This window comes from Hypomesus nipponensis, chromosome 4 (genome assembly GCF_054491055.1).
Source record: "Hypomesus nipponensis isolate SF chromosome 4, ASM5449105v1, whole genome shotgun sequence".
Taxonomy (NCBI): Eukaryota; Metazoa; Chordata; class Actinopteri; order Osmeriformes; family Osmeridae; genus Hypomesus; species Hypomesus nipponensis.
This window is the reverse complement of record NC_140364.1, coordinates 2,592,815-2,620,723: the sequence shown is the minus strand read 5'-3', so window position 1 is coordinate 2,620,723 and position 27,909 is coordinate 2,592,815. Positions and strand designations below refer to the sequence as shown.

Sequence of the window (27,909 nt, the reverse complement as noted above, 5' to 3'; positions counted from 1 at the left end):
ACGAGTGGTCTGTGTTCCCGGGCGGAAGGTTGGTGGTTCAATGCCCACCTGGGTCCCACACCATGCTCCTTATCACACAAGTAAAGAGATATAACCCTGACCAAAGTAATAACGTCTGATTGGATAAGAGTAGTTATATATCAATGGAAGGACCTTTAGACCTCTAGAGAACAGTCGGTCTTTCAAACTAATTTAGCAGAACAGCAGTAGATCTTTATTTACAGTTCTTTAACTCTGACCACCAAATGTCCTATTGGGGAAGGAGTAGGGATAGTGATAACAAGAAATGGGGAGAAGCAGAGCTAGACAGAGACATAAACCAACACACAGAAAAACAGAGAGAGAAGAAAGGGTGTAAAGACACAATTGGACCGACAGGTGGAAATGGATGTGCACCAAATCACTGCCAAAAGATGAAACTACAAAACTGCCTCAGACCTAATCTATTCCATCCCAGTTATGGAATACTTGATCAAGGTTGTTTGGGAATGTTTTAGTTGATTGTACAATGGGCCTCATTCTCGAACATTTTCTGAAGTTTCTTCTGAAATGTGTCTTACGGGCTTCGGAAAAACAAGTAAGAAACAGACATCCGCCTTTCTTCTTAACTGCGTTCGAGAATGAGGCCCAATGTTTTCGCAAAGGCCCCTTTATCGAAAATGACAACATCCAGCATCACTGAAAGATTATCTGATCGTGCCTCCAAACCAAACAAGCCCCCATATGTTCTGGATAAGCAACACATGCCCGTTTTACTCTGTGTGTACAGATGTTTTGATCATTGACAAGATGCTTTTTCATTGATAGTGTGTGTTGCCGGTTTGGTTTGTCTGGTTTTCCCAAATTACACTTTGACTGTGTTCAAGATGGCTGTATTAGATATGAATTATGGAGTAGCAGAGGCTTCAATCGCGGTTGAAGATCCTGGTAAACTGTTGTACACATGTCCAAGACAGCAATACGGTTAACTCCTGCCCCAACCCTAACCCCATCATACCCTCAAATGCATGTGTCACTGGCAGGATGTGAAATAACTACACCGAATACAACACTCTAAGAATTTATTCGGATCAGAACTTTGGCCACATTGTTAATGAGCAACTTAGAATAGAGTGGAACAGAACATTTTCAACTGCAAACCAATGACCACACCAACCGTCGGGAACCGCGTCGAACAAAGGTCGAGGTGTTAGAAGGATGAGAGGTAAGTAAAGTCACTCAGAGAGACCATTAGTCTACGTTCATTGGAGAGAGACAGACAGCTGGGATATGAACCACTGGAATACTCTTAGACCTGTGCCCTTCTAGTCCTTGATTATCGGCTGCACTTCCTATATGCACCATCCATCCATGGCTTTGATGAAAGCATCTGCTAAATGAATCCATGCAGTGTGGTATATTAAAATCTCCTTCACATACAGCTAGGCAGGACTGAGAGACATGGTCTTAACTGACTTCTCAGGAAATATGGTATGTCCTCATTGGAACCTAAACCGAAACACTTACTGAACCTAGACAGAAAACCTTTCAACACCATTACGCTTTCAGCTTCCTAGGAACTACACACAGCAACACACACACATACACACTAACACACACACACACACACACACACACACACACAGGCCTACGTACAGTTCACTCCCCCACACAAAACCTCTGTTACAATGGATTAATATAGTAATGAATGTGGCTCTATTAACGGCTACATAATAAATATGACAAATTGTATAAAAATATACACCTAAGGATCAGAGATGTACTAGGGAAGGATGGGGGTGGGGGGTGGAGAGAAAAGGGCAGAGAGACAGGCACCGAGATCGAGGCAGAGAGAGAGAGAGAAGCAGAGAGGGAGAGGGATGAACAGCGATGGAGGACGATATCGAGCCACAGCCACAAGCAGGAAGAAAAGGCACCGTGGGCCAGGCGGGTGAGTCGGGGGTGCCCGTGTGTTAGTCGTCCGCCTCGAAGGTGCGCAGGTACGTCTTGAGGGAGAGGGTGTGGGGCAGGGTGAGGTTGGTGACCCTGTAGAGGTCCAGGCCTGTCAGGATCTCGACGTCTCGGACGCGCGCCGTGTGGAGGTGCAGCAGCTCCTCCACCCACTGGGACTCCTCCTCAGCACTCTGGGGAACACACACACGGAGACACACACACACACGGAGACACACACACACACACACACACAGAGACACGCATATACACACACCCAGATAGATATACAGAAGCACACACAAACAGATGGAAGACAAATATAGAGACACACACACCACACAGAGACACACACACAGACAAAGACACACACACACGGCCAGATGAAGACACAAATACAGGCACACACACACACACACACAGGACACGGTGAACGAACGATACATGCATCAACACGCGCATGCCAGTTCTGCAAGGGTGATATTAGTTAAACTGTGTGGAAATGTGTCACACCACAGAAACTCTAAACAAAGGCCTTGATTGCCTTATACATTTTTTTGTTTCACAAGTTCGTCTAAGCAACCATGGAGAGTCATCATCTATTGTTCGACAATAGAGTCAAGATTTGACGTGTTCCTCAGAAGAAGAAGAGAAAGGCTGGCATCTAGCAGCTGTACTGAGAACAGATCAACACCTGCATGAAGTGTAAATGGTCCTGAGCCCATGTGAAACACAGGCCTTATTTAGCAATGTTTCCATTGTCCCTATTCATAACCCTAACCCTAACCCATCAATGTTACAGGGTGTATGGTGTGTGGTGTGATGTGTGGCGGGGGGGGGGGGGGGGGGGGTAAGAGTGTGTGTGTGTACCAGCACATGACAGTAACATGAGTCAGCAAGTTGATGAGGTGGTGGGGGCAGGGGGTCGTGACTGTAAACACGGGTTGTTACCGGTCTGTTGTAAACGGTCATGGTCAGATAACAGTTATGGTCATTACACGTAATGGTCTATACAGACAGGCAGAAAGGCAGGCAGACAGACAGGCTGACAGACTGACAGGCAGGGAGACTGACAGGCAGGCAGACAGGTAGGGAGACTGACAGGCAGGCAGACGGGTAGGGAGACTGACAGGCAGGCAGACGGGTAGGGAGACTGACAGGCAGGCAGACAGGCAGGGAGACAGGCAGGGAGACTGACAGGCAGAGAGACAGGCAGGAAGACTGACAGGCAGAGAGACAGACAGGGAGACTGACAGGCAGGCTGACAGGCAGGGAGACTGACAGGGAGACTGACAGGCAGAGAGACAGGCAGGAAGACTGACAGGCAGAGAAACAGGCAGGAAGACTGACAGGCAGGCTGACAGGCAGGGAGACAGGCAGGGAGACAGGCCGGGAGACTGACAGGCAGGGAGACAGGCCGGGAGACTGACAGGCAGGCTGACAGGCAGGGAGACAGGCAGGGAGACTGACAGGCAGGGAGACAGGCAGGGAGACTGACAGGCAGGCTGACAGGCAGGGAGACTGACAGGCAGGGAGACAGGCAGGGAGAGAAGAGGGCAGACAGAGAAGAGCAACAAGTGGCCCATTCACAATGCTTGCACCAAGTTATTCCTTAACAATCCAGATAAGATGCATACCTAGGTTTCCTCGATCTCTTTAGAAAACCAATATCGAGGTGGTGCCCCTTTGATTAAATACTTGATTACAGATGAAGTATTCTTCAATGACCACAACCCGCTCCAAGGTTATATTTCCCAGAACAGTAATGCCCTGGCAGAATAGGAGCCGCGCTGGCAGAGGAAACCCAAACATTCATTCCTGCAGATCTATAACAATGAGGGTCAGATGGCTGAGCGGTTAGGGAGTCGGGCTATTAATCAGAAGGTTGGTGGTTCGATTCCTGGCTGTGCCAAATGATGTGTGTCCTTGGGCAAGAAAAGTAGGAAAAACTGTGTTGTGTCAAAGCAAAGGCTAGGAAGTATCAGCCAAAACAAACTCCTGAACTAATGAGCAACTGTCCATAGGTCTAGAAATGCTGTCTGTTAGCAGTAACTGTAAATACATAGCTACCTGGAGCATTTCAACTGGTGGGCCACGAGAAGCACGTGTGGTTCATTAGGGTGGTACCATGATTTGCAGACGGGAACAGACGCATCGTCACACTCAGCCTTACAGCTCCCCCAGGTTGACAACTGCTGATACTGCAGCTCATTCCAACCGCCTCAACTCTCCCGCTGTCTTGCGACGTGTGGGTGGGGGGGGGGGGGGGGGCGGGTGGGCGTGTGTTCACACATACGTGTGTGCATGTGCGTGCTCATATTTGAGCGTGCCTGTATCGGTGTTTGCGTGTATGTGCGCGTAAATTTCTGTATGTTTACTCGTGTGGGTGTGCATACATATGTGTGTGTGTGTGTGTGTATGACGTGGGTGTGCCTGCTGTACGGGAAATGTGTGTGTGTGTGTCACTCACGTTGCAGCTCTCAGAGTTGTCGGGCCGGTGGGGCAGCAGGAAGGAGAAGGCGCTGAGCGGGCCCTCGCACTCGTCTGCTGTTTGGTTGAGCTCCTGGCAGCCCGTCACCACCATGAAGTAGTGGGTCGGAACCGGCACCGAGGCCCCTGCAGACCTGGAGGGAGGGAGGGAGGGAGGGAGGGAGGGAGGGAGGGAGGGAAAGGAGGAGAAGGCCGAGGGAAGGGAGAGGGTACAGAAGGGGGATGCGGGGTGGTGAGTGGTGGTGGAGGGGTGTGTGTTTGTGTTGGTGGGTGGGTTGTAAACATACAGTTACACTGTCAAGGCAACAGTACACTCAACAGATCTCCCAGTCCTCTCTCTCGCTTCTCTTTTGCGTTCTCTTTCCCTTTGCTCTTTATCTCTCTTGGCACTCACACACACTCAGACAAGTAGACACACATACACACGCAGATACACACACACACAGGTACAAACATGGGTAGAGGAAGATGACCCGGTCAGCCCTGAGCAAACAGATACCAGAACAGGAGAATCCACATTGCAACAGCAATCATTAATGAAACGAAATACACCTGAAGTCAAATACATCTGTGCTATCAAAAATCCACCGAGACGTAAACTTTGACCTTTGAGTCTTACTCTTTGATCTTGGCGGTGGTGTCGCGGAGGCCGTCGTAGTTGTGGTCGAATATGGGCCCGGTGAGAACGTTGATGCCGTTGGTCTCGTCAGCGTAGCGCCGGAGCAGCACCCCCTGCAAGTAGCTCCACACCTCTGCAGACCGGGGGAGGGGAAGGGGTAAGGGAGGAGGGGTGAGAGGAGGGGAAGGAAGGAAGAGGGTGAGGGTGGCAGAGGATGAGGGAGGGGGTGAGTAGGAAGGGGTGAGGAGGAGGGGTGAGAGGAGGGGGGTGAGAATGGGTGAGGGTGACAGAGCGGGTGTGGAGAAGGGGGAATAAGGGTAAGGGGGTGAGTTGGGGGGGGGGGGGGTATTTCTCCCAGACTACTACAGACTATTACCCAGAACTGGCTGTCGCATCCGACAAACAAGAACAAACACTGGCTCCTCTGGTTGACACTGAGGCTCGCTTTGTGTGAGCGCGTGTGTGTGAGTGTGTGTTGTGAGTGTCTATGTGGGTGTGCGTGCGTGCTTGTATACTGTGTGTGTGTGTATTTGTGTGCACGGAAGCACGTGTGTGTGTCTGTTTCTCCCTGATAAGCTGGGCGTGTGTGTCGTCCCAGGAGGACAATGGTATCAGCCTGTCTCCTCTCAGACCTGAGGTCATCACACAAGCCTCTCAGAGCTCGCACACGAGTGTGTGTGTGTATCTGTGTACAAGAGTCTGTTTGTGAGTGTGTGCGTGTGTGTGGGGTGGGGGGGGCTATGAGTGTGTGTGTGTGTCTGTGCATGAGATTCTCTGTGCATGTAGGAGTCCTTGTGTGTGTGTGTGTGTGTGTGTGTGTGTCCCAGTATCAGAGAGACAAGCCACCAACAGTAAAGAACCAATAGAGATCCCCTGCAGATCTCCTGACAGGGAGTTTAAACAGTTGAATAGAGGCCTCACTTTCAAAGGCAACATGCTTACAAATGAGCGAGATAGCCTGCTTGTAAAGGCCTAGTGCACAGCTGGAGACTGGAGTGTTGGCGAGACGAAACAGGACTCACTCTTAAAGGCAGGGTACATGGGGACTGTGTTGGTGACGAGCGAGGCGTCATATCTGGATTCTGGAGATGTGGCCAGCTCTGTCGACGAATAACAAAAGTCAGGCATTCATCCTTCCCGATAAACAGCAGCTGATGTTCTGTCACAGTGAGATAATTCAAGGCTTTTCGCAGTTTGACTGTTGCTTTTTCCCCCTACTAGACATGGGAGGTGTGTTGTGACGTCTGAAAAGCCCTGCGATTGCCCCGGAAGGTTGATGAGAGATGAGCATGAATTTGTAGACAACAAAAAGCTCACTGTCTTGTAAAACATGGGAACTATTAGGACATGGCATTACTCCTTCAATGTGTCCTGTGCACAATTCTTAATCCTTCCATGTCTTTCAGAACTTTCAGGCTGAAAGTACTCAATAACTTCAATAACTCAACTTCATAAACCCTCCCGAGGCCAGGAATACCTTATAGATTCATGAGCAGAGTTGATGAAGGCTGCTCAAACGCTTAAGAACAGGACGTGACGGGGACCCACCTGGGGGGTAGAGGAAGCCCTGGGTGAGGCCCGCGTCCAGGCTGGACGAGCTGCTGCAGGCCAGGCTGTGTTCCTGAGGCACCCGCGTGTCCGCCCTCACACACCCGCTCCCGGCCTCCGCCACGGAGGTCACGCCCTCCTGGGAGAGAGAACCCGCATTCATACGCGTATACACAGGCCTGTGCCATACGTGTTACCTGTGACGTGGCGGGGCCCCCGGAGGCGCCCGTTGTAAAACAGGGTGAATGCGGACGCTTGTTTGTTTGTTTGTGTTGTTGGAGCTGCATGCGACGCCGTGCAGGGCCGTAAAACGTCAGCAGCGAGGTCACATGGTTCTGCAGGGATAACTGGACGCCAGTGTCACTGAGCAACGCCACTGGAGCTTGCCTAACAGACATTTACATTTAGTCATGTAGCAGACGCTCTTATCCAGAGCGATTTACAGTAAGTACAGGGACATTCTCCCGAGGCAAATTAGGGTGAAGTGCCTTGCCCAACATCATTTGGAACGGCGGGGAATCAATCCGGCAAACTTCTGCTTGTTAGCCCGACTCCCTCACCGCTCAGCCATCTGACTCCAGACATGTTAACGGCACACACACCGCAAATGAACTTTCACCTGTAAGGATATGGGTGTCCTGTCTATCTGAAGGAGATATTTAACGAGGGTAGGGTACCTTTCTGCTTGGTAAGGATGTAGGAGGTAAATATGGTACCTGACTGGACAAAGTAAAGGAGGTAGAACGTGGATATGGTACGTATCAGGGCAAGGTGAAGGATGTCAGGGGAGGAGCAGATACCTGTGTCTTGTAGTGATATAGGAGGTGATATATGGTGAGGATGTGATCCTAGTCCTGAGCATAGAGCTGGATATAGTAGGGGGATGTGGTACCTGTTTGTCTGGAAGTAATATAGGACGAGTAATATGAGTGACCTGATATTGGAGGGGATGTAGGAGGGAGACACGGTACCAGCCAGGGCAGGGTGAAGGAGGTAGGAGGGGATATAGGAGGGGGATGTGGTACTGCACCGGTCTGCACCGGTCTGGGTCTGGGCGGGGTGGAGGATAGAGGAGGTGATCCAGGAGAGGGATGTGGTACCTGTCGGGGCAGGGTGAAGGAGGTAGGAGAGGGATGTGGTACCAGCCGGGGCAGGATGAAGGAGGTAGGAGAGGGATGGGGTACCTGTCGGGGCAGGGTGAAGGAGGTAGGAGAGGGATGGGGTACCTGTCGGGGCAGGGTGAAGGAGGTCCAGAGCGGCATGGCCAGCTCCAGGCTGTAGGCGCTGATGAAGTCCACGTGGTGCAGCAGACTATAGCGGCTCTCAAACAGAACAGCAGGACGGCCGTAGGGCAGGTGGGTGGTGTCTGCAACAGAGGACAGTCATCCATCTGCTGCATTGGATTCATTTAGCGGATGCCAAATACTACATACTTGATATACTAATAGGGGATTTAGTGCAGTCGATAGCGCATTCAGAACACACAGTACAGCAGATCATCCAGAACCTGAAGTTTTAACTGACTTTTGGTGGTCAAAGACAAGGAGCGTTCTGCATTTCTACCTGTTTTGGTTTGTTTGTCCAGCCATTCATTCCATCATCTACTCATTACTTCCTCATTACTTAATGAATTTAGCTCATCCATTCATTCAGCCCTGTGATTCAAGCCCAAACATCCGGAGTTGAGGGGTTCAGGATTAGGGGAACGTACTGTAGGAGTAGACACCATCTGGGTCTGGGCTGAATGGCTGACTGCTCTCCTCCACCTGGTTCTGAAATACCACAAGAGTGCAGCTAAACCAACAAGTATACCATACCTAGTATAAAACAGTATACAGTATAAAACACCTACTGTTTGTACACAGCATATATTTACAGTGCATGTACTATCCGTCTAGGATGTTCTGGGATAGGGCTGCGTTGCAACCCCTCTATTGTGTGAGCCACGCTTCAACATCAGCTTAAACTGTTTTCTATATACCCCCAGGTGGCCCCCTCCACTGACCTCGTCATCACAGCTGCATCCTAGGGTGTAGGTGGCCGGGGAGGCTGGGTCGGCGAGGGGGGGTAACGGGGCCGAGACCTCCTCGGGCATGGAGGGGGTGTAAGGAGGGGACCTCAACATGTCATTCAGACTGCCATGGGTGCCGTTGTTAGGGGCAGGGCTTAACCCCAGGAGATCTGAGGGGAAACACAGGGTACACAGAGAAGTGTGAAGTGGATTCAGAACATCTCCGGAGAATCAGGTTGGAATGGAGCACGTTTGGAATGCCGGTGCCTGAAAGGGACCGATGCGGGTCTGCTTACCACACATGACGTTGTACAACTCGATGTTTTCAAACGCAGGCACTTGCTTCCGGAACTTAAAGGTTGGCCCATAGCCCAAAAAGATAGTCTATTGTTTCGAGAGTACAAAATAAAACAGATCCTGGTATGAGGACATGCAGGAGCGAGAGCAGAACAGAACCAGTGAGCTGATGAAGGGAGACCGTGACGAGGACCAACAGTGATTCAGCAGGTTTACCTTCATGCTGGTGATCTTGTTGTCAAAACCGTGATCGCCAAAGAAACCACATCTCCCTGGGGGCTTTCGGTTTTCTGGCATTTTCCTGAAAGGCAAAAAAAGTTCGACGGAATGATGACAGGTAGTCCGAACAAGTTGACATTCCTTTCGTGATGTGATTGTTGTTGAGTGTACCTGGCGATGTGCCACTTCCTCTCCATGAGCAGGTGGACGTCCTCTATCCTGCGGTTGTTGGCGTAGTGAAGCCTCTTCGGAAGGTGCTGCTTCAGGTAGGGCTTAAAGTGCTGACTGGGCATCTTACACTACAACACACAAGGTCAAGGGGTCGTACAGGTAGATTTTGTTGGTGGGAAATGTTTTTTTTCTTTTCTTTTTTTACTTACTGTGAGATTGGCAACTACTACTTTGGGGTCATCTGGAAATTCAAATTGGGAGACAAAAGTTTAGCTCTGGAGATGACTTGAATTTCTCTTTCTTTTTCATTTAATTCTCTTGTCGTTGATACAAAGCAGACTAGACTAACCTACAGATACAACCAAACATCCAACCACACACACACACTCACAAACACATACCCGCCCACACACTTACAGGTAGTAGACTTGGGGTCGCGGGGCCTGACTCTGCCCAGAGACCCTGGGATCAGCTGGATGTCGTCTATGTTGAGAGGGTAGGAGCTCAGGAACTCCATCTTGTCACAGTGGGCCTCCTCCATACCTGGTTCAGGGGGGCACACAGAGGAGCATCAAAGGTGCGTCTCATCTTGATGATGTCATCAAGTGCTGCCGGTGAAGTGTTTTTAACGAAACACTAACACTAGGCTAAACAATCCCTATGACAGCTAGACAGGGGGGCACGGCAGGCGTGTGTGTATGTCTCATGTGGATGACCTCATCAAGTTGTGATGGTCCCTGTGCGATCCCTGTGTTTTGACCTACCGTGGTCTCCCACGATGAGGACGTTGACGCAGCGATGAAGATCCATCTGCTTCAGGCCGTTCATCAGCTGCCCAATGATGTTGTCTATCTCCCTCAAGGGGTTGTCCAGCTGCACAAAGACAACAGCCAAACACGTGTGGTCAGTATGTAAACACATCACATGGAGCTCTTTCCACCCAATCAGAGAGGAGCTCACCTCGCTGCTTAAAGGACCCAGTCTGTGTCCAAACGTGTCTGGCTGCTCCGAGTGGACTGCATAGACATACGGTCTGGAAATAGCACACACACACACACATGCAGGTAATTAACTATAATTAACTGAAACCGCTGACGCGACTGACCTTGGAATATAAATCATGCTGATGGTATGCATCACTGATGAAGATGTAGGACAGATGAGGTAGTATACTGTACACACGTTAGGATATACAATGGCTCCTGAAAGTATTCAGACCTTTTGCCTTTCAGCACGTATTTGTATTGAATATTTCATAAACACTACACTCCAGTAGTATTAACTGTGTAATAATGACAAAGTGACATGTTTTTTTCCTGCAAATGTATTCAAAAACTCAACTGAAATCTCTCATTTACATAAGTATTCAGACCCTTGCTTCAGTACTTTGTAGAAGCCCTTTTGGCAGCAGTAGGAGCTGTGACTTGTCTCTACAAGCCTTGCACATCTGGACAGTTCATCGTCTTCTTCCTGGCAGATTAGATTCCCAAGGTCCATCAGATCACATGAGAAGCTGTGAACGGCCATGTTCATGTCTCTCCACAGATGTTCGGCTGGGTTTGAGTCTGGGCTTTGGCAGGGCCACTCAGGGCAGACAGAGACTTGTCCTGAAGCCACTCCAGCATGGTCTTGGCTGTACGATTCGGGTCATCGTCTTGCTGGAAGGAGAACAGTCGCCCTGATCGATGCCTCACCACAGTTCTATTGTGGAGGTCTGGAGAGTTCCTTGGACTTCATGGCGTTGTTATTGTCCTGACCTACAGTCTAAATTGTGGGACCTACAGGTGTGTGCTTTTGTAAACATTGTCCAATCAGTTCAATTTGCCACAGGTGGACTCTGACCAGGTTCTAGACACATCTCAAGGTCAAGTTAAGCTAATAGGATGCACTGATGGGCATTCCGGCTCTTTTTCGTGAGCCGGCTCGTATGGCTCAGCTCACCAAAAAGAGCCGGCTCTTTTGGCTCCCGAACGGCCCTCTAAAAAATACATGTTGAATTTGACTATGATGGGTGTGAAAAGAATTTGAATAAAATTATGAAATGAAATCATACTCGACCGTAACCACATAGCTTTAAAAATGCATTGATTTGTCATGGCTCTCCTCCGAGTTTTGACTACTCCCTGACTGTGGGTGAGTTGGCTCGGCCCTCCCTCTTGCAGGATTGACAGGAACAGAATGTGAGGAGGAAGATCGTGTGCGCCTTTAAGCCTACAAGTATTTTTGTTGTTGCTCTTTGAATTAGTCAATTATTTTAAATACAATTAATGTTTCATAATTCATTCTTTCATAATCATTTAGTTTTTATAGGCTGTATTAATCTATTAAAAATAGAGTCGGCTCTTCAGATATGAGAGCCAGCTCCCGACGTTCACCTTCAAGAGCCGGCTCTTAGAGCCGGATCGTTCGCGAACGACCCATCACTAATAGGATGCACCCGAGCACAATTTGGAGTACCACAGCAAAGCTTCGGAATACTTAAAAATCAAATCTGAGATTTACGTTTCTGACAACAACAAAAAAACATGTTAAGGGTTAGTCATGGTGGATGATTGAGTGTAGGTTAATGGGCAAAATGGCTCAACACAATAACTGCTCTAAAAGTGAAGGGATCAAAATACTTTCCGAAGCCATTGTATATGTAGAATGTATCATACACAACATTAAATGTACCATGGCCTTACCTCTCGTCGTCAGGGAGACTAAGCCACCTCAGTATGGTCAGTATTCTCCTCTCCAGGGGGATGACCCTGGGGGGTAACACACATGCACACAATGACATGTCAGCACCCTATTGGACAACTGGAACTTTCTCTAAAACATGATATTGACCTTAAGAAAACTACAAATGATAATCAAAAGATTATTTGACTTGATCTTTCACTGCTGGACAATGCATATTTTAATGTACCCCCCAATGTTTCCTTATGGTGAGATGAATGTGAGATGAATTGTCTAGGGTCAAAAGTGCGACGAACCCACAAAGCACTTCTAATAGGCCAGCTTCCTCTTATCCTTTCATGCTAGTTGGTAAAGCTTGTTAGCTGAGCCATGCTGAAGTTTTGGGTAACATGCAAGGAGGGGATTATTTCATCTAAGCTAATTGATTGAGCTCACTAGCACTGCCAGGTTGAGGTTTTGACAAGCATGCAAAAAGGGGAGAAAGTCATCAATGTTCTTATGCTAATTAGCATAGCTAGTTCTAAAGGCGTGAAAAGAGGCATGAATATCATCTATGTAATTATGATCATTAGCGTAGGTTTCCAACACAGACACGGTGCAGCTTTGGCTGGCATGCAAGGAGGGGAGAATGTCATCTATGCTATTATGCTAATAGCATAGCTTGCTTAAAACAGCCAGGCTGGCATGCTAGCAGGGGTGAATGGCGTCTGTGTCTGCTGGTTAGTGACTGGGGGGTATTGTTGTTGTTCGTCAGGATGTGACTGAGAACCTGCCCCCCCCCCCCCGTCCCTCGTGTTTGTTAGCTCACCAGATATGCAGTCATAAATTCTACCAGATTTTCACCAACCCCTTGTTTAATTGAGACGTACTTACAGTATACTGTATATCTACGTTTTACTTGTAAATACAATATCTGTCCTAAAAGTTGATCTCTAAAGTCTTTCAACCATAATTTTTTGTTTCGTTTTGTTTCTACATGCACGTTTTGTTTCTACATGCAGGATTAAAAGAAAAAAGTAATAGTGTAACTCACCACGGCCAGAAGAAAGTGCCAGCTTTCACTCCTTGTTTCTCTGCGGTGATCCAAATCTGGAGAAATCGTCAAAAACAAGAATTCAACAAAATACCTTCTTCCCAAAAAATCTTAGTAGAATTTTCTCCTCTCTGATATACCATAGTAGTAGCACATGACACCAGACATGAGTCAATTCCTATTTGCAAATATGCTAAATACTAGTGTGCTTGAATGATCCCAACTAGTACAACAAGACCATTAGATCAGTCACTAAGGAGTCAACTAAGACAGATTAATGATTAATGTCATTAAGATCATACTGTTGAATAGTTGTATAGTATTATTACCATAGATAGTATTGTGATAAATAGTTTATCACAATTATTTAGAGCTAGGTGTTATAAACTGCTAATAAATTGATAGTATTGTGACCGGAGCTTGTATCTTTATAAATAGTATTGTTACAGATAGTTCTAGAAATGTAAAGCCATACTCACAGGCTGTCCCCCCCACCAACGATGGTTGAGTTTCTCTCTGCCCCTCAGGTTGAAGTTGGCGTCAAAGACCGGGTCATGCATGGTGTTACCCACAATGCCGTGGGACTCTGGATACAGACCCTGATGTAAAGCGTGACAGACCAGCTCACAGGTGGACACTGACGTATAGTCTATTATATGGTCATTCAAAGCTATTACAGTTTAAATATAACCTAATGTAATAGGGTTTCATTCAACTTAGTGATGGAACTGAAAAAAGAATCCCTTTTATAAATAGACACATTTCCATCTAATAATGTACATTGTAGGTTTTACTGGATAGTGAGTATTTGCACTATGCCTGGATCTTGTGCTGTTCCTTGCCTAACCAACCAAATCTGATCCTTGACTTTCTACTGTATGCTCCAAATGTCTCTTTGGATGAAAGCATTTGCTAATCTGCTAAATGGAGAACATGTCAAATGCGACAAGCCTTTAGTTTAGGCTACTTACCGTGGCTAGGGTGTACAAGTTTGGGAAGGTTTTAGATGGGTACACAGGTCGTAGGTAGGGGGCGTGGGTACCACATGTTCCTGTGAGAAAAGGTCAGGTCAGACACGTCAACCTTGTGTGTGTGTGTGTGTGTGTGTGTGTGAGCGTATCGTACTGAGCTTCTCCATGTTAGGAATGACTGTTTTCCCCTTCTTCATGTAGGACGCCCTGAAACCGTCCAATGACAGCATGATGAGAGGGGGCCGGATGAACCTGGAGGCAGACGACCACCACACACACACACACACACGTGTTCAACACACACCACGCACCCCACACACCACAAGAGAGAGACAGACGAGGAAACACTCAGGTGCAGAAATACAAACCATACCATGTGTCTGTCCAGCCAATTCTAACAAAATTAAACCCATTAATATGTTTATTGTAATATAACCAGCATAGCAGTATGCATTGTGGTGAGAGAAAAGATATGCGTATATAGGCTATATATGTGTGTGTGTGTTCCAGACTCACCCTGCAGGGCATTTTGGGCTTGTGATTTCCACACAGTCTCCAGTCAGCCATGTAGCTTCCCCTGAGGAGCAAGATGGTTGAAAAAAAACAAACTGAATCTGACAGTTGATGACCGCACTTTCACCAACGACAACACCAACCCCCTCAGCACCACCGACATCAACAACTCCAGTGAACCATCAGATACCTTGGCAGAGAGACTTGTAGTTGGAGCAGCAGTCTCCTCTCTCCAGGCAGTCCTCGGAACAGTGGCAAGCGTGGTCATCGTTCCTGGTCTCCCCACAGCGGCTCTCGCTGCACTCAAACCCCCCCGCTAGACCGACACACACACACACACACACACAACACAACTGTGTTTACATTTAAGAAAATAGGGGGGGGGGGGGGGTCTGACGACACCCCTTAGAGTTAGTGGACCCCCCATATGAGTTGGAGAACCGTCATGAGAAGGAAAACGTGAACGTGATGGGTGCAATACTGTTGGTGTCTGAACGCTCCCGCAGATTTCCCTGACCTGTTTTCAGGCAGTGCTCGTCGAAGTCGGTGCAGCAGCTGCAGTACGTCTTGCACAAGTTGTCACATCTGCATCCGGGAGGCTCAGCCTCCTCCAGCTCGAAGCAGCGCCCCTTACAGGAGCCCGCCGAACTCACCCAAGGGAAGTCTGAGATGGGCACTGGGACCAGAACAACAACAACACCATCAGCTAGCGAACCAGCTAGTCAACGGACAGGCGAACGAGCTCAGAACACTTTTATTTCTATTTAGTCATAAACATGGATGAACAAGGACATTATTCAATTTGACAATTTATTAAAACCGCTACTTAAACCTCAACTACCGCTACTTAAAACCTCAACTCCCCGGTGGGGGGGTAGTTGAGGAGGTGAGGATGAGGAGGGGGTGCAGTTAGAGTGATGGGGGATTGAGAAAGAAATGGGGGGGAAGTGGTGAGGAGATGGTGAGGATGGGTTGAGTTAAGCGTGATAAGGGGATGAGGGAGAGGTGGGGGTGGGTAAAAGGGGAAGGGTGGAAAGGGTGGAAAGGGTGGGAGGGTGGAGGGGTGGGGGGTTACGTTTTGGGGGTGATTCTCCTCCTTCCCCGGGCCGGCTGGCCTGGAAGACGTACGCCCATCGTCCGCTGGGACACTGCAGGAGCACCATGGCAACCACTACCTGAGAAAGACAGGTACATGACAGGAACGTGACACTCAAACTGCAGCTCAACTCGCTGTCCTCAATGTGATTCCATTTGATTTGATTAAGTCAATTGACTTTGAACTCAAGTGAGTTCACCTCTGCTCAAGTCGAGTAATCTCCGATCAAGTTTCAAATCAAATCAAATCAAATTTATTTGTATAGCCCTTTTTACATGCAAGCATGTCACAGAGGGCTTCACATACGCCCATAGAACTGCCCCTCAACCAACCTAAACCCTCAAGGAGTTTATGCTCAATAAGTTGAGCAGTCAAGGAGAGTCAAGTCAAGGTCAGTCAAGTTAAGGGCAGTCAGCTCAGCTCAAGTTTCTCCTCTCACTCAGGTGGCCAAGGGAACATTGTCGTGCTGTGAGGACCTTTCGGTCTGCTGGTCCAAGGGCAGATATTGCCCAAACCACGCGAACAGCAATGCAAATTGAACGCACTTACATTTCTTTCAAATGCACTTGGTCCATGACAACACTACAGGAGGAATATTCATACAACTAATGAAAAGGCCAGTTATTTGAATAATAGCCTAATTTTCTCATCTGACTTGCAACTCAACCAAAGTCAAAAAGGCTTTTTCCGTTGTCAAATAGCCAATTCTGTCTCCATCGCGGAATAGTGAAACAGTTTAGGTTGGTTGTAGCTAACAGTTTATTGTCATCTGTACAGCTTTCTGTGACATTGCTTGTAAAAAGCGCTATACAAATCCAATATTTTCTGATGACCGCAGAAAACTGTCATCCTATGAATTACCAGCACGTCAATTTACTGATTGCAAGCCAACATGTGTGCAAAGTATCAGAAGTTAGTATTAGGCCTTAATCTTGTATTTTTAGTTTTTTGATTACAATGAGTTGTCCAAAATTACATAATTGCAGTTCACTTGTAAATATTTGAATAGCTTTCGACTGGATTCAAAGTGCAGTCCTTTCTGACACGGGTCGATACATCTTTCCTGCAAGGCGTGCAATGTCCCCAGTCAAAAATGACAACTCAAAACCACATACAAAACATCCTGTCACCTAAAGACAAGATACAAAAAAGACGTCATCTCACCGTACCAAATGTATCTGTACCATCTTTCATGTAGAGTTTAAATTGTCCAGAACGTTTGGCCAACGTCCACTTCGGCCCGGACGGTTGCGAATTGATCAAAAGGACGCAGGGGTTGAGAGGCTCGCTACTTCGTTGTTTGCCTTGCTCAGCTCTCCTAGCGCTGCCGGCCAATGCAGATGAAGTAATGGTGACAGCTGGGCTCTGGTACAACTGGGCTACTGGCAGATGTTCCGTACAACATAGTCCGACTCAGCACTTAACCGCGGGCTCAGTCTCGACTCCTACGCACAACAGAGACCTTCTGCTCAATGCGGGAGGGAGAGAGAGTGGGAGAGAAAGAGGTAGGGAGAACGACTGAGGTGGAGAGGGAGTGAGAGATAGAGAAAAGAGAGAGGGAGAAGGAGAGAGAGATTTTGAGAGGGCCTCCAAGAGGGTAACAACGTGCTGGGATTTTATGCAACTCTCTCTGAGCGGTGACAACAGTAACATTACATAGCCAAGTCGGAGGAAAACATGGAGGGAGGACAGAGAGGGCGGAACTGGCTCTGGATTACTCAGACCTCTGGCTCTACTCTCTGACCTTCTGACCTCTGCACATGACCCCTGCAATGACTTGGCCTTGAATTTGAGTTTGTTGGTCCAATACAGGAATAAAGACACCCATTGTGAATATGTTGAGAAAAGCAGACCTCACTCTCCCTGTGGGAAGTATGCACCCCTCCATTCGAACACACTGCACCTTTCTGTGTGTCTGCGTGCAGTCCACTGCACACCACAGCAAAGATTCAACGAAAGTATGTTGAGAACTAGTCAACTCCTTTAGATTTTACACGGACTGAGAAGAGGTGAATGGCTGGTTTTGAAATGTGAAATTGTATTCATTTAGTCGACACTTGTATCCAAAGTGACATACAACTAGTACATTCAGAAAGTACAGCAACAAATCAAGGCTCAGAAGTGCACAGTATCAGTATTTCAGTGGTCAGAGTCAAAGAACGCACTGCATTTAACAAGGATTGTGCAATAGCACCACATGGTTCTTTTTCACTGAGCCTGGTACATACAGACAGTTCCTTGACTCGGATCACTGATATACTCTTACTACGATACACTTCTGAACCGTGATATTCTGCCGTCGTTTGGAAATGCATCGTTGGATAAAAGACGTCTGCCAAAGAAATGCATGTCAATGTTTCGTCCCGGTGCAATGCTTAGTGTGCACGGCTGTGTCTGTACTGTGTGTTTGCTGAGAGCATGTCACAATGGGACTGTTACTCAACGTCAGTGCTGAACCCTCGGAGTGTGGCGGGACAAAAACAGCCAACGGCAAACCCTCTCCATGTCAGCCCTGATCGCAGCCGGCTCGCTGACGAGATCAAACCCACGACGGCAGGCGTTGGGTAAACCCTACACTAAACTGACACTATATGGCCAGGGTTTCCTTCCGGATTACACCGCTGCGATCGATCAGTAACACCCTGACAAGTCTGACCTCCCCCACCCCCACCCCCTCCCAGCCCAGGCATCCTTGTGAAACTTGTCAGGAGCTCAGTTGAGGAGGTGTGTGGGGGGCAGGGGGGGGGGGGGGTCTTCTTGGAAGAGGCATTGCAGCTTTGGAACAGATCAGAGCACTGTTGTCCCCGCGGCGGTGCTCATGTTAGCATGACGGGAGGCAGAAACAAAGGTGCAACAGTCAGGAGGCCCCGGGAGGGTCGGGGAAGAGTCAGGGGAGGCTGGGGGAGGACTGGGGAGGGCTGAGCTTGATCAAGGAGGGCTGAGGAGACTTGGGGGGGATTGGGAAAGTTTGGGGGGGACTGGGGAGAGTTGGGGAGGGCTGGGGAGGGCTGGTGGAGGACTGGGGAGGGTAGGGGGAGGACTGGGGAGGGTAGGGGAGGGCTGGGGAGGGCTGAGCTTGATCAAGGAGGGCTGAGGAAAGTTGGGGAGGGCAGGGGAGGATTGGTAAAGTTTGGGGAGGACTGGGGAGGGCTGGGGAGGGCTGGTGGGGGGCTGGGGAGGGCAGGTGGAGGACTGGGGAGGGTAAGGGAGGACTGGGGAAGGTAAGGGAGGGCTGGGGAAGGTAAGGGAGGGCTGGGGAGGGCAGGTGGAGGACTGGGGAGGTTATGGGAGGGTTTGGGAGGGCTGGGGAGGGCTGGTGGGGGGCTGGGGAGAGTTGGGGAAGGCTGGTGAAGGTATTGGCAGGGGGCTGTGCGAGGTTAAATGTCACAGCTGGAGTCTAGAAGCTTCTCCTGTCTCTCTCGGCCCCTGGCCAGGGATTACCTGGTCCATGCATGGAGACATCTGATTGGCCTGTGCACCCCCAACACCCTTGGGCCACGCTTACCTTCCTGATCCCCAGAGGAAGAGGAGCTGAGTTGGGTTTCCTGGTCGTGTCCCCACCTGTGGAGATCTGTCTCGGTTCTAAGAAAGGACTCATTCACCTCCACACTCCTACCGGGACTAATATGACAGTTCCGGCTCAGGATTGGGCAGATATTTCCTAAGGCCCTCAGGCACTAGCTGACAGGCTTTACTTTTGAGCACTCTGATTGGACAGTCCTGCCAGCACAAGGCCAGAGAGATAAAGCCTCCTTTCAAAAGTTTGGGAGAAGCTTTTAGTTCTCACATTGTGGCTTAAGAAAACTCTAAAGTACGTCAGCTTTGATTCTGGAGTGAAGTGTTTGCCTAAACTATAACAATGTGGGAGTGAGATCTTATGAAGTGGTTAACTTTGTTACACTTGTTATTGAAGTGGTATATAAGTGAATATATGGAGAAGTGTATTGCTTGAAAGTGAAAATAAAACAAATATGATGAGACATCAGAATGAGACACCACTGTACTTTGTCCAAAGTTTGTAAATATTTGCCCCTACAAAATGTGAGCGTTCACAAACACACGTGCACACACACACACACACACACACACACACCCACACACACAGTACGATCCATACATGGAAAAAAAAGACTAAACAGGATTTCGAGTATTTTTGGCAGCCAACATCCAAATCATTATTTTTGCGTCCCCAATCCCTGCCTCGATCCTTCCTCCTGTATCCCACAATGCAGTACGCCAGCCAGACCTGTTGTCCTCAGAGAGGCCCAAGACAGTGAGCTACTGAACCAAAGGTTGTGGCTTCCTGCTAACACCCACACAGGCTACACTCTGTTCAGACCCACTGACCCGGAGCAAACAGAGGAATATCAGTACAAACAGGTTGAAAACAAAATAGTTGGACTACCAGGAACTAGTGGGGCAGAGGTGTAGGTGTGTGTGAACATGGAGAGAGTTAGGGAGAGGTGTAGAGGACTTATAGGAAGGCGGGGGGGGGAGGGGGGGCAGGGGCGGGGGAGATGGGGGTGGGGGGGATGGGGAGGGGGTAATTTCTCTCCAGAGTACTCGATTGGTACACAAATGAAACACATTAGCAAGGTATGTATGGGAGGCCGGGGGTGGGGGGTTAGGCTAGAGGGGGGTCACATCATTGCAGCGCCTTAATACCTGCCATGTAAGTTTACATTATCCTTTAACAGTAAAGGTTAGACTCTAGCGGAGCAAGATTTTTAATCAGGGAGGGGAGGGCAGGAGTGTAGAGAATTTAGAAATGACGGAAGTAATTAAAAGTTAGAAGGAAATAATCACAAGTTCAGTATCAACATTCAAGTTTTACCCATCTGGCTCTTTGATAAATAGGCAGTTGATTGTACTTCAAATTTCTTTCAATACCATGTCGCAATGTTGGCCCACTCACTCTACTGGTTAGTAGTGGTACTATACTGAGAATGTGCAGATTTATTTTTGTTTACATTTTCTCACCTGTTTCAATTACAGGTTACCACCACTAGATGGGAGCATCTTCTTTCATATACCTTAAATGTCTGTCCTCAAAACGCCCATGGTCATTTGTTATCGGCGCCTAATAATAATGTAGTAATCTTAATCATATAAAAAAATGTGAACTGATCTGTCAGTTAAAAAAGCATTGTATCATTGTAGACACATATATATAGGTATACATATATATGTATTATTGTATATTAAGTCATTAATATTGGTTAGTTTGGTAAAAATAGTCATCAAAACCAGTGATGCTAACAGGTTTTATTTTGTGAAAGGCTTACTGTACTTTCCATTCAATTAACCTTTGTCTAATGATTAAACTGAGTTGAGTTGTAAGCAGTCCGGAATGTTCATTTCGTTCCTGGCATGGAATGTACGAGTACTACTATCTCTGTGTGACGAATACAACAACAGTGTTGTTGTTGTTCTTGTTATTGATCTGGTCATTTCCATTGATCCCGTCCCCTCCAAATACAAACATAGACATACTTCCTCTTTCTACCACTTTAGTTACTCAAGAGATTCCCTCCATTCAAATGTCATGGAAACCCGAACATGCCAAATTAGGTGAGTTCGTTTTTATAAGGGGAATAGCTGTAGGGCTATTATGACACAAACGGATCTACAAATCCCATTGGGATTGTTTCCACAGGTTAGTACTCCTACATTGTGCGGCTTGAGGAAATGGTCATCTCAAGTGTTTCAATTGAGCATGACCACGAGTGGATTGTGGAAAACTCCAGTGTTTCTCCTTCATCCTTCACTCCCTACATCTATCTATACATCCCTCCCTCCCTCTATCTCTCCCTCCCTCCCCCTTCTATCCCATTAGACCATTAATGATCCCAGCTGCTCTTTCCCCTCTTATCTACCTCCGCTACAGCCTGGCAACCATCCAACTCTCCCTCCTTTCTCCCAACCTTTCTCTCTCTCTCTCTCTCTCTCTCTCTCTCTCTCTCTCTCTCTCTCTCTCTCTCTCTCTCTCTCTCTCTCTCTCTCTCTCTCTCTCTCTCTCTCTCTTTCTCTCTCTCTCTGTCTCTCTCTCACACCAACATTACCACTCTTCCTCCCACCTTCCCTCCCGCCCTCTTTCATATAACCCTCCCTCCCTCCGTCAGTGGGTCAGTCTGTTTGCTCTATGGTTTAACATTTACCTTCCTTTAGCCCAGCCAGCCTGCAGACTTTACAACCGAGGCAGAAGCCACCATCTCTCCCAGACCTTACAGAATCCTCATCCTATCCTGCCGCCAGACCTCAGTTGCTGGAACCACACCTGAGCCCTACGCCTACAGTCTCCTGCCTCGTCATCATACGTCCATCCAGGCCTCCTCATCATACGTCCATCCAGGCCTCCTGTCCCTGCCTTCGTCCAGGCCTCCTCTGCTTTCCTTCGTCCAGGCCTCTTCTCCCTACTTCCATCCAGGCCTCCTCGCCTCACCTGCACTCTGTTCCTGGCACCTTCACCCACAGGGCACTCCCGTTTGCCAGTTGACCAGCCTCCAAGGCACAGCTGCCAGATCATGGGACCTCGTACAGGTGGTGAGTTGAGCTCTGACTGGGTCCTTACAGAAGATGTGTGTGAAAGATTTTAACAGTGATATTTGGAAGTTTTTATTTAAGATTTGGGGGGTTTTATGCTGTGTTATCACACTGAAAACGTTGCTGGTAGAATAGTCTTTTCTGTGGATTTTAGGTTATATAATCCAGTGCAACCCACGTCAAACACAACAGATGAATACTTTCAAAGACACTACTGATACAATAGGCGAACTGTTCTGTTATATTGATAGTGATTTCTTATTGACATTGTTTTATATTTCAGTAATAAAAAAAAAAGTAGGTCTTCCCTTTTTTGCGCTGTCAGTGGCTTTGGTTACCAGTGTGGTACTGTGGTAAAGGAGGTCAAAGTTGACTTAGTTGTGGGGAAGTATCACTAATACTGATAGCTGGATCCAGGGTGAGTTCATTAGAGGGTAAATAGTTATTTGATAGCATATTTGATGAGCAACAGTAGCTTATCACTTTGAAGGAGTAGATTTGGCGAGGGCAATGAGGATGGCGGTGTCAAGGTGCTCAGTCAACACTGCCATAAAGATGATGACAACTACAAAGCATTTCATAACATATTTCTCTTTTACTCTCATCCTTTTTATTTTCTTACCCTCCTGCATTTGTCTCCTTTCTCTCCTTTTCTCTCCTCTACCCTCTCCTTTTCTCTAAACTTTCTTTCCCTCCATCTGTCTCTCCCCCTTTCTCTTGTCCCCCTCCATTTCCCTCTCAAGTCACTCCATCTAAGTCAGGGAAGATGGTGTCCAGAGGGGAAGGAGGCAGGCAGAGGAGCAAAAGTGACAGCAGCTACTGCAGACAGGTCCCAGTTCTCAGGTCTTCCTCTTCCGTGCTCTACAACCCCAAATCAGGTACCAGATACAACAAAAAACCCACGCACATTGAAAACAGGAAACACCATGTTTCATAACACTGGAGCTCTGTTGATAACCTGTGTTGAATTGACAGTGTTGAAGAGACCAGTGAGTCCAGAAGAGCTACAGAGACCAGGAAGTCCCTACACCAGGAGAACATTCACGGTACAAAGTCAAAAATACAGTATCATCCAATCAAATTGTGTGTGTGCATGCCATTTTACAACCAACGCCACCAAAGGCTTCAGAGTAGCTCACAGACATCCACCAACCTCACTGTGATGCGTTTCCTGTCATCCTAATGTGATCCTGTGCAGATCGTGGGTGACGCAGTGGGCTGGGGGTTTGTGGTGCGAGGCAACGGGCCGTGTCACATCCAGGCTGTGGACCCCAGTGGCCCTGCTGCGGCCGCTGGCATGAAGGTGAACACGCGTGCAATGCATCATGGGATTTGTTGTTTTTGTTTGGAGTTGTAGTGTTTAATTCAAGTCCAAATGAAACCTTTAAAAGACATTTTGACATTTTACATGTCTTACAGTTAACAGGTGGCATACCACGTACATAAAGCCAGGCGATGCACACTATGAGCCTAAATGAGACCTGAAACTGATATTCGATGTTCCTGGTTCTTCCTAGGTGTGCCAGTTTGTGGTTTCGGTCAACGGCGTAAACGTGCTCTCCTCAGACTACAAAACTGTCAGCAACCTCATCCTCACCGGACCGCGAACTGTAGTCATGGAGATCATGGAGGAGGCAGACTGCTGAGGCCCACGTTGAAAGGATGTTGAAAGAAGATTTGTGACTTTGGATAAAGTTTCATGACGCTGGATGAAGTTGGATGGACATTTGATTGTTTACTCCAGTCAACCTGGCAGCGTCATCAACTAGGGAAGGCTTTTCAGTCAGGGAACCACTGGGTTCACAAATCCATCCAGTATCCTGCAGACTTTGACATGGAACTCTGTGTGCTGACATCATCAACGTGGGACAGGAGCGATGACACTGCAACAATGAATCCTCCCCAGAGATATGACTGGTATGATGATAATCCCATCCCTCCACACAAACACACAGGGAGACAAACCTGCCTTGTGTTCCACTGTTTTGACTTTTGACCCTGTTTGCCACCTCATTTCCCCCCTTGGAGTGTGTCCCCATCCACAAAGTGGTCTCCTCCCACGTCACCTTGTTCCCTGCCCCCCTATCAGATCTAAGACAAACCGGCCAGTGTGATAGAGCCTTCAATGTCCTCCTTTATTCAAACCTTGCCGTTCAAACCAAACAAAGCTTTTCAGATTTGAGGAATGAAAGGGGAAAGGAGGAGACATGAGGAAAAAGCTTACTTGAATGAAACAGACTAGCCTGTTTACGCTATTGCCGGCTCTCCCTTTGTCCTACAGGTTGCCTAGGAGAAGCTTATGAGGTGTTATGAGCCGAAGTGTTACTCACTGCAACAACAAGCCTTACACTTCCTGCAAGCACAGCATGTTCATTATCAGGAATATGTTTTGTTTTTAGAGTCATTCGTATTGAATTTAGTAACAATATTTAAATCTTTCGATCATTTTTATTGAATCTAAAATGAAATCAAATGTTTTTATCACACATAATGTGGTCCAATTCCTACATGACTGTTGAGTAGTGCCATAACTTTCTTTTGAACTGTACATATTGTTATAAAATGTTTCTTATATGACGTTCTCTTATGCTCTTATTTTATATATTCCAACCATCATTGTATAAAAAAATAAGACAATTTAGGAACTTGGGTGGAACTTGGGTGTTGATTGTCTTGATTATTCCTGAATCCTGAACTACATGTACAGCGTTGCTTTCATTAAATGTTAAACCTTAACAGATACGATGTGAGTCCTTGTGTAGAGTACTGCACACTCTGACCAACATAATAAACAGGATAAGACACTAGTCAGTAAGCATACAAATACAGATATAATTTTGGGTCAGGTAAGGAAGTCATTCTTGTTGCAAGTTAAAGCCAAATGACCAAAGTTAAAATCAAATGACCATAGCATGAACTATAAAATGACCTAAAGATTGGAATTTAATCTTGACAGTCACAAAATCACATGGACTTTGTCAAATCATTAAGTGACCATCAGACCAACACAAAAGGGGGGTTGTTTTGCAACACACCACAGAATCCTGACCAGTGAGTGACCAGAAGGGGGCAGTATGTGTCATGCTGTGCAGTGTAGTGTTCTCTAGTTAAGTCGGGTTGAACTACATTTCAACAACCAATGGAAACCTACGACTGAAGGGGGTATATAAATATGTATATATTATTTTATGATCCTGAGCAAGTTTTTATATGGAACGTTATGATCCTTAGCAGGGTTCTATATACAACTTTATGATCTTTAGCAGGGTTTTATATGAAACTTTATGATCCTTAACAGGGTTCTATAAAGAATCCTACAGTTCTACATTTAATCTTACGTTCAAGAAACGTTTCATCTGCAGCTTTTATTTGAAACCTTCTTCTATGGTTAACCATAGCTCTGTCCACATCCTTTGGTTGTCAGAATGTGTAGTAACTCTCTGTCCAGCACAGTTTGTCTGTAAAGAGTCTGGCTATCTTAATGTTAACAGTCTAATTTGAGATGAGAATTCAAGATGCTGTCATCTTCCTATCCCCATTAGTTAATAAAACATGGTTGGCTTTTGTGATAAAATATTATGGAAGTTATTTTTGTGCCATAATTAAACTTTTCATTTCCTCTAAAAACGGCAGAAGTCAAAATCACACGTTTGTAAACACTGAAGTATAAGAAATATCACTCACTTACACAAAGGTGGAATCTTCTTCCTCGGCAGAACGGGGACACACTATCTCCTGTCAGGAAGAAAAAGGTAGACTTTAAACCCAGACTTGGGTCAAGGGTCAAGTTCAGATTCAGCACAGGTCAAGCACACGAACAGTTGTAAGACAAGTACTTATGGCTGAGGGAGGGGGTCTAGCTCAATGTTTGAGTCTTTGCCTGCACGAGGTCGTAGGTTTAACCCTCCAAGTCCCCCCTAATAAAAGCATCATGCAAGTATCACATCCAGTGCTGCACCTGTATAGAAACTTTGTAATTTGACAGGGTGGGGGGGCAGGATGGATAGTGAGGAGTGACCTTAACCAATCCAGCTCAGCTCCATCTCTGCACCCTCAGTTGACAAATGAACGACTCCACACACTGTGAGAAAGACAGTGTAACCACACACGTCTCATTACTGTCCATAACTCACCGTAGAGGGTAAACCTCAATGGGGGCCTCCGATGATAAAAAAAAAAAAGGTGCTAAAAGGGATTCCACGCGTAATTGGTTTTCCAAAGTTGAAACCCTTCCACCTCTTGTCATGCTCGCGACCTCGCTGTCATGGAGATGGTTATGGGATGCTGGAAGGGGCATTCCGCTCTCTCCCTCTGTCTGCGTGCTGAGACACATTTGGCGGAGGAGTTGAGGGTGGGGGGGATGGGGGCTGGACGTAGTCGGGGCTTCAGTTTGTTCGTTCAGTTCAGCTGGATTCAGATTAGAACCAGTGCTAGAGTGTACTTACTTTATTTAATTTGATTGACCAGTGTCGTGTTTGAAATGCAATCCCTTTAATGCAGGAAGTTCCTGTAGGCCACAAATAATATTGAGTTGTGTGCGTGTGTGTGAGTGTGTGTGTGTGTGTGTGTGTGTGGGGGGGGGGGGGGGATGCATTACATAACTTCATAGTCATAGCCACATGGACAAACCTAGTTTTCAATATGACAGCGTTTGTTGCTTGTGGGCCAAGAACAACATTCAGATCTGTGATGATAGTGATGGTTAGATAGCAGGAATGAAAACAAACACAAACAGATGTTTGGAGACTGAGAACTTCAGGGCATCAGAATGCCATGGCACCTGATATGGTGATAAGGTTGACCTGTCAAGACAATATGGAAACATATGCTTCTTCTAATTATTATATGTTATTTTGATTTTTTTTATAAATAAGAAGACTGGTGGAAGAACCCCAAAACGATCACGTCGTTTACCATCATAAACAATGGAGAAACATATTTTTTCCACAGCCCTCTAAGTCGATAGTTTTTTTTCCCACCCATATTTACATGTTGCCAGTTCCCCTTGACGACCATGTGGGCCAGGTAGCCTCGCGCTGCAGACCAAAATAGCACGAATTCTGCCAACGAACAGAAGAGAAAGGGTGGGGGGTCATCGACCCCAGGCAACAAAACAGGTGCCTTCAGGGGTCAGATTCCCTTCTTCAAACGTCTCTTCATCAGCCTCCTTAACATATTTATTTGCCTCTCTCCCTCGCTCAAGATGAAACGAGGTGAAGGAATGAATAGCTCGAGGGATGGGTAAATGAATAGCGCGCGGGATACACCCACCTTCCTCGCAAGTCTCAACTGAAGGAGCGCGAGCTGAGGATAGTTTGGAGCACAGCCGGCAAGCGAGGACACGCGCTGGTGGGCTTGGATACAATAAGGGATTTTGAACCATTCAACATATGCTTTGAAAAGGTATTATGTTAGACTTTTTATTTTTATGTTTTGTCTGCTTATATTTTGTTGAAAATGTGATTAATTGTTCTTTTTTGCGCGGTGGTCGTACATGCGCGTGCAGGGCAGTTTACCTGTGCCAGTTTTCTTTGGCGCGCACAACTTTGTTTGTAGCTTCGCCAAAATGTGGCACGATGCTTCCGTACAGAAGCCTACAATCGGTAACTTTGGTCTCTTCTCCGTATGGTCCTTTTGTTGACTATAAGATAAAATAAACGCAGCCGCCTTTACAGTTACCTTGCTATAGCCTAGGCTTCACCTGTAAAATGTTTATGAGTAGCCTGCAGTGAAATACTGTTTTAATAGCGATTTGTCTGCTTTGATATCTTCAGATAATAATATGGT

At 47.1% G+C, this 27,909-nt stretch overlaps 3 protein-coding genes across 5 annotated transcripts in view; 2 read left to right on the top strand and 1 right to left on the bottom strand.

Moving 5' to 3' along the window:
* Nucleotides 1-1,046: 1,046 nt before the first annotated feature.
* Nucleotides 1,047-17,172, bottom strand: LOC146294995 (autotaxin-like). Of its 2 annotated transcripts, XM_084695669.1 has the most exons (25): nucleotides 16,749-17,170; nucleotides 15,559-15,658; nucleotides 15,001-15,159; nucleotides 14,674-14,799; nucleotides 14,487-14,547; nucleotides 14,125-14,222; nucleotides 13,971-14,050; nucleotides 13,479-13,598; nucleotides 13,000-13,055; nucleotides 11,969-12,034; nucleotides 10,245-10,317; nucleotides 10,049-10,157; nucleotides 9,702-9,827; nucleotides 9,494-9,525; nucleotides 9,285-9,412; nucleotides 9,111-9,195; nucleotides 8,894-8,981; nucleotides 8,592-8,767; nucleotides 8,298-8,358; nucleotides 7,813-7,952; nucleotides 6,587-6,725; nucleotides 6,061-6,138; nucleotides 5,039-5,171; nucleotides 4,400-4,553; nucleotides 1,047-2,123 (listed from the first exon to the last, which is right to left on the bottom strand). In XM_084695669.1, the coding sequence occupies exons 1-25, from the start codon at nucleotides 16,764-16,766 to the stop codon at nucleotides 1,953-1,955; spliced, it is 2,577 nt and encodes an 858-aa protein (XP_084551795.1). In that variant the 5' UTR covers nucleotides 16,767-17,170; the 3' UTR covers nucleotides 1,047-1,952. The 2 variants fall into 2 exon arrangements, with proteins under 2 accessions (XP_084551795.1, XP_084551794.1); XM_084695668.1 differs by having other exon boundaries at nucleotides 10,049-10,317; nucleotides 16,749-17,172.
* A 4,530-nt stretch (nucleotides 17,173-21,702) lies between these two features.
* On the top strand, nucleotides 21,703-24,858 carry LOC146294994 (DEP domain-containing mTOR-interacting protein-like). 2 transcript variants are annotated; one of them, XR_014753249.1, is made up of 6 exons: nucleotides 21,703-22,122; nucleotides 22,866-23,000; nucleotides 23,098-23,168; nucleotides 23,321-23,425; nucleotides 23,640-24,039; nucleotides 24,404-24,858. XR_014753249.1 is itself a non-coding variant. In XM_084695670.1 (5 exons), the coding sequence occupies exons 1-5, from the start codon at nucleotides 22,104-22,106 to the stop codon at nucleotides 23,766-23,768; spliced, it is 459 nt and encodes a 152-aa protein (XP_084551796.1). In that variant the 5' UTR covers nucleotides 21,703-22,103; the 3' UTR covers nucleotides 23,769-24,858. The 2 variants fall into 2 exon arrangements, 1 of the variants encoding a protein (XP_084551796.1); XM_084695670.1 differs by having other exon boundaries at nucleotides 23,640-24,858.
* Nucleotides 24,859-27,412: 2,554 nt separating this feature from the next.
* Nucleotides 27,413-27,909, top strand: part of col14a1b (collagen, type XIV, alpha 1b) — a 62,023-nt gene continuing 61,526 nt past the window's right edge. The window contains exon 1 of the mRNA XM_084695667.1: nucleotides 27,413-27,525. The gene's annotated coding sequence lies outside the window, so the exon portion shown is untranslated. The remainder of the gene's footprint in view (nucleotides 27,526-27,909) is intronic.